Consider the following 11,564-nt stretch of genomic DNA (forward strand, 5'->3'; position numbering starts at 1 on the left):
GGGTCAGATCAGAGGTGAGAAGTCCAAACAAAACGCCCCCAAAACAAATCCAAATGTTGCTCTGTTAAAATGATTGGGAGCTATTGAGTTTGTACTGATTTGCTGCACTGATTTCTATCCTCAGACAGTATCAGTATTCTGTAGTAACATTAGTGTAGGAGTCAGCTGCACAAAACAATAGTATTTCCTCTCCAGTCCACCATATCTCTTTAGACTAAGGTTTGTGAAATCACACAATATGAAAAATGATCATTAAACACAATTAAGTATTTAATACATCCAATTCCATCCACTTATTATCTGTGGCTCTGAGGTGGAAAGAGTGGACACCTTCAGATACCTGGGAGTGACCATCTCACAGGACCTGTCATGGACTCATCACCTGAACACCATCGTGAAGAAGGCCAGACAGCGTCTCTACCTCCTCAGACCAGAGACTTTAAGCTCCCTCTCAAGGTGCTCAGGAACTTTTACACCTGCACCATCGAGAGCATCTTGTGTGGGAGCATCACCACCTGGATGGGAAACTGTACCAGGCAGGACTTCCTGGCCCTCGAAAGGGTGGTCCGTTCAGCGGAGTGGACCATCAGAACCCCCCTCCCCAACATGCAGGACATTTATACCAAACGTTGCAGGTTAAGGGCCAAGAAGATCCTGAAACAGCCCAGCCACCCCGGACACTCTCTCTTCTCCCTACTGCCATCAGGTAAGTATTTAACACCCCATCACTTATACATGCTGTATTGTGTGGATACTACACAACTCTAAGAAATTGATCATTGCTTATATACTCAGTAATGTAGGCTTACATTTTGATGATTACATTTTGCTCAATTATAGTTTTCAATTCGGGATCTTGACAATATGAAAAACGATCATTAAACCTAATAAAGTATTTAACACCCCATCACTTATACATGCTGTATTGTGTGGATACTACACAACTCTAAAAAATGGATCATTGCTTATATACTCAGTAATGTAGGCTTACATTTTGATGATTACATTTAGTTCAATTATAGTTTTCAATGCAGGATCTTGACTTGTAATTATGTGGTTTGCAATTCTATTTTACCTACCTCCATCAAAGGAAATCATATAGATGTGTTTGCCCCAGTAAAGTAATTATGGGAAATGTGTTTATTTAATGATGAGTTCAGTAAGCACAGTAAAATATCGATCGATGCCACCTCACATTTCTAGAATATTCTGCATATCCACAATAGTAGCGACATCATGTGGTGTGCAACTGTCAACATTGCAAGAAACAATAGGAGGGAAGCCGGAAGTTCAAGTCACAAAAACTGCATGCGTGTACCTGAAATACATTTTTCTTCTGTGTTATGCCCCCAAAGCATCGTATCTTTCTGTCTGATTTGCAAAAATACGGCAATGTGTGTAATATTAAACAAGTACAAAACTAACGTATTATTCCTAATGTTGAGATCTTTTTAGCTGACGAAACCGGAAGTACGCAAGAGGGAGTCATCTCACTTCCGCTGACTCCTCTTCGGACCTTTAAGTCTTCGTTCTTTATCACTGTTATCCTCTGCCAACACCCGGCGTTTGTTATGGCTGTTTTTGTGTGTCTTTCTTTTCAGTAGGATTTAGTTAAACGCACATTTGGATGGATCTGGCTTTAGGTCCGCGTGTTATCGGGAAACAGGGCAAGTTCGTCTTTCAGGCTTCTTGGTTAGCTGACGTTAACGGCAGGGACCGTAAGGTTAGCTAACTTTGCTAACGCGTGCTATCGTACTGTGGAGAAGTAAAGTAACATTAAGTGTCCACTGCACAAGTTTCGCCCTGTATCAAGGCCGCATTTGTTAAAGAGGTTTCTTTATAGCTACCTAGCTAGGAGCAGTTTGGTTAAGCTTAAAGGCTCAACATCTGCGCTCCTGGTTGTGTATTACTTGATTCGATTCAGACAGCCAGCTTGCATCACCTGCTGCCAAAATGATGGACTTTGATAATATATTGAACATCGCCAAGGACAACCAGGGCGGCAGTGGTGTACAGGTGAGTTAAAGACTTGTCATTTGGACCCACATTAACCCCGAGACCAATCAGCAATGTGAGGATTTATGGGCAACCATGTTTGAGACCCTATGTCAACGAGGGTCTGATAATGTAGCGAGCTGCTAACTTATAAACTCGTGACTCTGCATGCTGGGGGTTTGAAGACGTGTAACTATGATCTGGGATCTTCAGATCAATACAATATGCTTGATGAATAATATTTTCTGAATCTTGTACTTAAGACATGGAAAAACTCTGTGCAGCTGCTCCATATTCAGCAACCTGTATATTTGTGTGTACCCATTTGTCCCCTCTTTCATTAGAAGAGATACAGTTTGCAAACTGGACCGCCCAAAAAGGATCCGAAGTCGAAAGGTGTAAATCCTGCCGCTGTGCAAGCGCTTTTGAAGAAGCAAAACGTTGACTCCAGATTAAAAGGTATCCATGACAGCATTCGATATTCATATAAATATTGTACATTGTGTGTTCTTCTGTTAAGATTTGTTGTCTTTTTTTTCCCCAGAATTGGAAATGAAGAAACAGAAAGAGGAACTAAAAGCCAAGAGGGTTGAGTTAAAGTCGGATCGTAAAGCACGAGCCATGGCATCTAGAACTAAGGACAATTTCAGAGGCTACAATGGCATCCCAATCGTAGAGGTTCCCAAGAAGAGGCGATCAAAACTAGAAATGCAGAAAGATTCAATGGATGCAGAGAGATTTCGGAATGACTCGATTGACCCGGAAGATGAGGATAATTATGAGTATGAACAGACAGATTCAGAGACAGAGCAGGACCCAGAGCCGCTTAGACCCGGGAGAAACACAGGTGTTGGTGGGAGCAAATCTGTTTCTAAAAAAGCCAGCGGGCCACCCAAACCCGCTCCGCCTCCCCTGAACTTTGCAGACTTACTTAAATTGGCTGAGAAGAAGCAGTTTGAGCCAGTTGACCTAAAACCAAAAGTAGTGAAAAAGGACGAAAGGCTTCGCACAGCTGACGAGATAAGAGAACTGGAGATGGAGCGCAAGGCTAAGAGGCCGGACAAAGATAGAGACAGAGATAGAGACAGCAAGTCTCAATCTAGCTCTAGTTCAATAAGAAAAAGCACTTTAGAGAAAGAACACAATAACTACAGACCACACAAGTCCTCCATAGAAAAGCCCAGTCTGTCCAGTGGGTCAGGAAAGAAATCGCATCCAACGCTAACTAGTGACAGAGGTCTCTCTGCTTCCAAACCCTCTGAAAGAGACAGAACCAAGATGTCTCACACCGATAGAGACAGGTCCAAGTCAAGCTTATCGAGTTCATCTGGCACCGTAAACAGTAAAATTCCTTCTAAAGCCACATCATCTCAGGTTTCAGCCAAACAGGGAGGTTCCAGGCCCTCATCTAGCCTCAAATCCAGCACCTCAAGTGCCCTTAGCAAAAAAGAAAGCTCATCATCCCTTCAGAAAAGAGCTTCAGGTGTTCCTGGGACCAGGCCTCCTAGTACAGCTGGCACAGCCCAGAAGTCTCACCATGGAAGCTCCCAACAAATGAGGCCTAGTCAGGGTAGCTCCTTAAAGCAGGGAACTACAGTTGGAGCCCATAGGTCTGGAAAGGGAGAACCACAAAGGCTTGGAATTAATTCTGCAGTAAAATCGAGTAGTAATTCAGGAATGAGAGCTTCGTCTGGTGGCCCTTCTAAGCCAGGGAGCCAACCTCAGGCAAGGCCTGGAGGCACATTCCAGACAAAACCTGGATGTGCCCCACAGGCCAGGCCTGGTGGGAGTGGCCTACAGGGTCACCCTGGAGGTAGGGGAGCCCGACCTGCAGGGAATGGACTGGCTCGGCCTGGTAGTCTAGGACTGGCACCAGGACGACCAGCCAGCAGTATGGAATCAGGACCTGGAAGACCCAAGTGTACTGTTGTGTCAGAGACTATCTCCTCCAAGAATGTTGGTGGACAACGACCAGGAGTCCCTCCTCGGCCAGGCATGCCACCTAGACCCGGGATGCCACCTAGACCCGGGATGCCACCTAGACCCGGGATGCAACCTAGACCCGGGATGCAACCTAGACCCGGGATGCCACCTAGACCTGGAATGCCACCTAGACCCGGAATGCCACACGGGCCTATGATGAACAGACCACCAGGTAATAACCAGAGAGAAGTATGATATCCGTTAACAACTGGATTTAGTTAACTATGGACATTGTGTACGCAAATCAGTAGTGGTTTACCTTTTACCCCTACAACACCTTTCTGTACAGTGGTACAAAGTGGCTAAGGTCAGACAGATAAAGCTACTAACAAAACATTAGCAATAATACAGCTGAAACGACACTATAATAGGCCAATAGTGTCATTATTAAAGAATAGAGGCATATAAAGTAACACAGAAGCCAATAAAGACGATGACTAGATAAGATAATGCTTTAATTTATCCCACAGTGGGGAAATTCTCAGTGCTGCAGCAGCCTATAGTTTTAAGGAAAGTGCACAAAAAAAAAAAGAAAAATAAATGCAAAAAGTAGCAACAGTAGTTCAATATATGTGGTCTACTGGGATCAGGCTTGATCGTACAGCCTACAGTAACGCTGCTTCAGACAGCGCAGGTGAAGCAGTCGGCTGCTGAAGGCGCTGCCCAGTGCTGTTATAGCACCGTGGAGGGGGTGGGACTAGTTTTGCATCAGGGAATACGGCTTTGCTTTCATCCTCCGATCACCCACCACCTGCACAGGCTCAAGAATTGCAGGTCACATTTTAAAATAAACAAATGTACAGTTTTACTCAATGTGGTCAGTGTATCGCTGCGTTTTGTGTTCAGGTTTTACACCCAGTTAAACAACATCTGCTATCAGCAATAACATTTTACAAGCAGCCAGTATTCCAGAGTTTGTTTGCCAAAGTGAATGAAGCGCGTCAGCGACACTGTGTAGCTTTTGTCATTACTGGGTCAGAGAGCAGCAATCTTTTGTAACAGAGGAAAAAAAAAAAAACATTTCAGTGTCATCAACTTTCGAGTATTAAATTAACTCTTTTGAACTCAAAGTCAGAAACAAAATCCTCAAATCACATGAACACGTGAACCCAAGCAAGGCGTTCAAGTCCATATGTTGGTACAGTAGGTCTATGTTTTAACACCAATATCCTGCTTAACAAATAACCATTTTTCTGTTTATACGCAGGGCCAATGCTACCACCCATCACATCTGCGTACAAGAGGAAATATGAGGACGAGGAAGACGAGTATGATTCAGAAATGGATGATTTTATTGACGATGGAGGTGAAGAGCAAGACGAAATTTCCAGGCACATTAAGGAAATCTTTGGCTACGATCGATCGAGGTCAGTGTTCCCGTTCCCATTGATTCTGGTTTAAATGCAGAGAGTCATTTCCCTCAAGTGTAAAGAAAATTCTATATAAAAATGTGTCTTTTAACCTCCTCAGATACAAAGACGAGAGTGACTATGCACTTAAATTTATGGAGAGCAGCTGGAAAGATGTGCAGAAAGAAGAGGCCAGGAGGTATTGTGATGACGACAGATCTCGCTGTCAATACTCTCAATGTGCATTTTTTTTTGTGCCTGCATCTGTTGTATTTTCCTCCTTTTTATTTTATTTATATAAATGTGTTTCCCTGTTTTTACCTCAGCCTGAAGATGGCTGTACTGGAGGATCTGGAGGAGGAGAAAAAAGAGCAAGAGGAGCTGAAAATGAAAGCTGTCAAGAGGCCAAGAAAAAACTGAAACTTTGTGATAATAAAAATAACCATGTGTCCCCTGAAAGCTGGGACATCGGATCTGCCATCTCAACACTCAACCAGAGACTGTTTCCACTTAGGCCCCCGATGTTTGGACAAAAACGGAGTGGAGTCAAACCGTCTGAAGAGGAAAAAGAGAAGAAGACTTTTTTAGCAAAAGACAACCTGAGAAAAGATAAATAATGCACAAATCATTCAGGCATTAGAATAGAAAGATTCTTTCATTCTCCCTGTTATATTATTTATTCCCCTTTCCCACTGAGTGCAGGGTTTACAACAGTTCCAACCTGTAAAAACAGTTGAACTGCAAAGACGACTATTAATATGAAAAAGTGTGACTTTTTTTTTAAGTCTAATGATGACATGTTAACATGCTATTTTTGACCAGATGATGTTGCATATTTTTACAAACAAACTTTGATTGTAAAGCCAGTTAAATATGCAGAAAACCATTTCATATGTTGTGTGTTTATTAAGGATTTGACAGAAATTATTGCATAAATGGTTTTATTTAATTGTTGGGCTTTACTTAAGTGCTTCGGGTATGGCTTTTTGGGTCTCACTGAAAACAATGAAATGTGTTTTTTTTCTTTAAATTAATTGGAGCGCCGTTTAATTTGTTTTAAGTGATTTCGTAAACTGGACCTGTCAGCAGCATTAGCATTAGCATTAGCATCCAGTATAGGGTGGTTAACGGTGGTTAAGGTAACGCGGACATTTTGTTCCCTCACGGCTTGCCGTAGCGTACATGTCAAGTGGGCGGGGCTTAAATTGGTCATTTCACTTAGCTACCTCCGAAAGTTTGCGGAAGTTTCATTTACAGCCTGAAGTTCAGGACTTGGCTTGAAGACGGGAGGTTATTTTTTGAACATACTTTTTTTTTTAGTTGGTGGCACATGAGTAGATGGACCTCACTTCTGAGAAAATAGTGCGAATCCTGTCCAAGGTCAGTAATAAAACTCATAGCTCGCTTTTAAAATGTGTTGGAAGCGGAAGCTTAATCGGTGTAGGTTAGCATAGCAGGCTAGTTTATATTAGCATTAACTGGCAGAACCCGCTCTGCTACTTAACACGTCTGTAAGAAACTAATTTGACACGGTGGCATAATAGGAGTACACCATTATCGTTTGTTATTAAGGCAGTAACTACATTGGGCGGTTTTCTTTTTACCTACTTGTTCAAAAGACACCTCTTACTTCTGTGAATGAGCTAAAAGTCCACGCATGTCAAGCTTGGCTGTTTACTCACAGTATATGAGGTTTGTGTGTTGAAAACGACAAAACAAACATGAATTGACTTGTTAAAAACCTTGAGGAAGTTGGCAAATAATAAATAAATAATGAGCTTTAGTGATTGTACTTTACTGACAGATTACAGCTGTGATTTAAATTGGATGGGTTAGGATTACTGTAGCACATCACCAGCTGTGATATATTACGTGAACATAGGTTTCTTGGTGTATTTCTACCCATACACATGGGGTAGATGTTTCCATCTGAGTCCAAGATTAATCTTTTAATTCCCACCCTTGGTTTTAGTACAAATTTCACGATGTTGCTCTTGAGGAGCTGCAGAAAATCCACAGAATCTACCCTGGGATGATTCCATCCACAGGCACATACAGTGAGTTTTTAGCTTTTCGTCCAATTTTCATCTCAGACGTTCACGTTTCCTCTTACATCCACTCATGGCACCCGTCTGTGAATTTCAGCATTCAGTGACAAATCGCAAAAAGATCTCCTGAAGTTAACCGGTAACATACCCGTCAAGTATGAAGGTGAGTGTGGTCGAAATTCTTCTAATTTCAGTAGAGAGGGTTTTGTGATTTAATGATGCACACGGCAATCAGTATTAATGGCACTGTCTGCGTCCTAAGGTCGCTCCTACAACTTCCCCATTAAGCTCTGGCTGTTGGACTCCTTCCCCATCACTCCTCCTATATGCCTCCTGAAACCCACTGAAAACATGGTCATCAGAGAGGGCAAACACGTTGACGCCCAAGGACGGATTCACCTGCCAGGGCTGCACAACTGGGAATATGTGAGGCTTTGTGTTTCTTTAGCGTGAAATCAGTAATGTCCATGTATCTCTGCTGTGATATTCTCATCCGCTTTACTGCCGTTTCTCGTGCTCTAACAGCCAAAGTCGTCCGTGGTTCTTCTTTTGAAAGAGATGACTGCCAAGTTTGAGGAGGATCCTCCACTGTCCACAAAGACCACCGGGGTCAACAAAGATCCACATGAGCTCCTGACATTTGTCTCTAATATCAAGATCAACGACGGTACCTACTTGATATGAAGCTTTAATGTAGATGAGCGACAGCAGGATAAATAATTTATATTTTTTTATTTAACGGCTTAACTCCGTGTCATTGTTAGGTGGAGTGAGACCGCACAATCAACATACCAACCAAGTCTCAGTTATTGGAGGAGGAGATTTAGGAATGGCGTCGGTGATGAGCATTTTATCTAAGGTAAACACCCTTTAACAGTGTTAAAGTTTCGTTAATGTTACAAACTGTCAGCGTCTCCCGTTTTATTGTTTCTTTGTTTTTTTTTCTCTGTACTTTTCGTCTAGTGTAAAGTGGATAAACTTGTTTTCATTGACATCGCTGAGAGTTCCACAAAGGGCGGCAGCACAGACCTGGAGATTTTCAGTTTGCCGAATGTGGAAACGTCCAAGGGTACGTCACGCTCTGCACCGTCACACAGAAACATAGCGGTGCTTCTTGGCTGAGTCATCGCTGATGTCAGATTGTTCTAAATATAGTAGACGCAGCTTGATGACGCAGCTTAAATTCCATCACGCTTCTGTTGCTAACCATGAACTCTGTCTGAAGGATGAGATAAATTAGTTTATCATGAGGGATTAATTGAGATTTAGCTGTTTGTGGCTAGAGACAGTGCTTTATGTTGTTTTTCTACATTGAGGTAGCCGCTGATGAAACTTTGTCCCGTGTTAGATTTGCAAGCTTCTGCAGGATCCAGAGTTGTCGTGGTGACTGCAAACGCTTGGAGTGGCGAGCAGTCGTACCTCAGCGTGGTTCAGACGAACGTCGACTTGTATAGACGGATAATCCCAAACCTGGCGCGTCTAAGCCCTCACGCCGTGATGCTCATCGCGTCACAACCAGGTCAGTTGACAGTAAGAGACGTTCAATCTACGCACAATCCTGCTCATTACGCTTTTATGTCATCAACCCTTTTCCCTCGCTTGATCCGATTCCAGTGGACATCATGACCCATGTCGCCTGGAGGCAAAGTGGTCTGCCTCCGACGCAGGTGATCGGAGCAGGGTGTAACCTGGACTCGGAGAGACTAAGTCACGCTCTGGACATTAACCTGAACACTCATAAACAGGCTTGGGTCATAGGAGAACTTTCAGACAACAAAGGTGAGCCCAGAAAGAATCGATTAAATATTTAATTGAAGCCCTCGCGTTGCAGTTAATTGTTTACTTGCATTCCACCCTGACTGTCATACCGATGTCCTTCATTCCCCTTTGACTGATTCTTTTGTTTGCCCATCTGCTATTTAATTGTTTTGAATCGTATCAGCATAACCAGCGATGTTGCACTACCTGCTAATCTTGTATGTTCTTTCCCGTCTCAAGACACTTGTCATGCACATGACTGAACATGTCGGTGTTTTTTTGTCTTCTAGTTGCTGTGATGAGTAACACTGGGCTAGCCTTCAACGGACAGACGGAGATCGCATCAGGATCCAGCGCAACTAAACCTCTCTTAGACAGGTACAGGCATAAATTAGGAACATAAAACTTAATCTATGTATTTCAAAGACTGAAAAAAAAAAGGTATAAGATTTAGTAAGCAGGATAGAAACGGCATAGTTGCCTCTTTTCTGCCATGCTCAAACTATTTGTGTTGGATTTTGTAGTCCTAATTTAACGTGTTTGTGCCTGCAGAGCGTTTGAGCTCATAAAGAATCGAGGGCAGCGTTCGTGGTCTGTGGGACTCTCAGTTGCCGACATTACAAACAGCATCTTGACAAATAAGATGAAAGCACACTCTGTCTCCACGCTGGCTCAGGTACGCGGTCTCATTTATTCCCACTCTCACTATTATCCTGCATTGTGTGTCAGGTTTCCACCGTGTGACTGAAGTCCCCCTTGAGCATAGAGGTGGACTACTAGCTGTCTGATGTAGAGTTAAAAGGGTTTTCATTGAAATTTGATGGTAAATGGTTTACACGTTTTTTGTTTTTTTTGTTTTTTAGGGTTGGGGTGGAATAGGTGCAGAGGTGTTCCTCAGCTTGCCTTGCATTATGGGATCAAATGGTTCCACGCGCCTTGCTGGAGTGTCACTGGGACAGGAAGAAGACTCCAAACTCAGGGACAGTGTCACCTCCCTCGCTAACCTCATGAGTCAGATCAGGATATGAAGGATCGGAGGAGAAGCTGCTGTTTACTGGCACGGCAGCTCCGGAGTCGGTGGCTGGAGAGTGCCAGTGCAGAAGTTACATGCAGTTTCAGTTAGGTACCGACATTGAAGTTTTTAATTTAAGAACAGTCAATTAATCACAAGACTTTATTCTCCACTCCCTTGGACATTATGCACTAAAGCAATTATACCAAATGCATTTTTGTATTTAAAGTTACTAGGTCTTTGAAAAGCGAATCAGCTCGTCTTGCAGTTTGTCTCACGTTACATGATATGCACTAATATGTTTTTGCAATTAACTTTTCCACGTATGTATCTAACTAATAGTGATGTTGATTTTGGCAGGGAGCATCTTGACCAAAGATGTATGATCTCTTTTTCTCTGGGCGAAAAAAAAAATCAGTGTGAAGGCAGATAAATTATAAAGCATGTATATTATATGCACTACGGGGGGGAGGCTGCCAGGAAACGGTAGAAAACTGACAGTTTGTATGTTTTGAAGTTTTTCCAAGTGTATTTATACACCAGTCAGGCATAACATTATGACCACTGACAGGAGAAGTAAATAACATTGACCATCTTGTGACAATCCAATGTCCTGCTGGGAAACTTTTGGACCTGAGATTCATGTGGATGTTACGTAGACGTGTAGCACCCACCTAGACTAGACCAGGCACCCCCACTCCTTGATGGCAGCAGCCATCCCTAGCAGGATGCACAAAAACGCAAACTCAAAAAACATGAAAAACAGCACAAGGTGTTGACCTGGCCTCCAAATTCACTAGATCCCAAACTGATCAAGTGTCTGTGGGATGCACTGGAACAAGTCTGATCCACAGAGGCTCCTCCCCTCCACCTACAGGACCCAAAGGTCCCCCACTAACAACATCCTGTTGCCAGACGCCACAGGACACCCTCAGAAGGCCCATGTCCATTCACGGATGAGTCACAACTGTTCTGGAGGCACAAAGGAGACCTACACAGTGTTAACAAGGTGGTCATAATGTTATGTATGATTGGTATAAATTCATTAGGAGAAGCCTGTAAATGCATCAGCATTCTTTTCCTCCTCTGTGTTTACTTGTTGTAAAAAATACTTTGCACATATGAAACGATATGAAGATATATTTTATGAAGGACAAAATTAATCAGTGGACGTCCAATAAATCTTTGAAGGCAGATGTGGAATCGTCTTTGTGGAAAACAAAAGAGGAACCAACAACTAACGTTCATCTCTCTATAAAAGTCACATGGTTGCATGTATGCAGAAAAGCTTTGGTCTGGCTCCCCAGTCTCCCTAGTATTGAGCAAATCCACGAAAGGAATTGTTATGTACAGTTGGTGGTGAATTCATGTGACAAAACATAACCAGAAAGCCAAAACCAAGATCTTGTGCAAGAATGT

General features: G+C 42.8%; 2 protein-coding genes across 2 annotated transcripts; both read left to right on the plus strand.

Annotated features, from left to right (window-relative positions):
* The first annotated feature begins 1,456 nt into the window (after window positions 1-1,456).
* spty2d1 (SPT2 chromatin protein domain containing 1) lies at window positions 1,457-6,258 on the plus strand. The gene is made up of 6 exons (XM_084555493.1): window positions 1,457-2,016; window positions 2,340-2,454; window positions 2,540-4,150; window positions 5,186-5,345; window positions 5,449-5,526; window positions 5,654-6,258. Exons 1-6 carry the CDS (start codon window positions 1,954-1,956, stop codon window positions 5,745-5,747), a joined length of 2,121 nt encoding a protein of 706 aa, XP_084411619.1. The 5' UTR covers window positions 1,457-1,953; the 3' UTR covers window positions 5,748-6,258.
* A 233-nt stretch (window positions 6,259-6,491) lies between these two features.
* On the plus strand, window positions 6,492-11,437 carry uevld (UEV and lactate/malate dehyrogenase domains). The gene is made up of 12 exons (XM_084555494.1): window positions 6,492-6,707; window positions 7,300-7,384; window positions 7,473-7,538; window positions 7,638-7,801; window positions 7,901-8,042; window positions 8,140-8,234; window positions 8,339-8,444; window positions 8,724-8,894; window positions 8,990-9,154; window positions 9,424-9,511; window positions 9,686-9,809; window positions 9,997-11,437. Exons 1-12 carry the CDS (start codon window positions 6,666-6,668, stop codon window positions 10,159-10,161), a joined length of 1,413 nt encoding a protein of 470 aa, XP_084411620.1. The 5' UTR covers window positions 6,492-6,665; the 3' UTR covers window positions 10,162-11,437.
* Window positions 11,438-11,564: the final 127 nt, after the last annotated feature.

Source organism: Chelon labrosus, assembly GCF_963514085.1.
Source record: "Chelon labrosus genome assembly, chromosome: 11".
NCBI classification, from domain to species: Eukaryota; Metazoa; Chordata; class Actinopteri; order Mugiliformes; family Mugilidae; genus Chelon; species Chelon labrosus.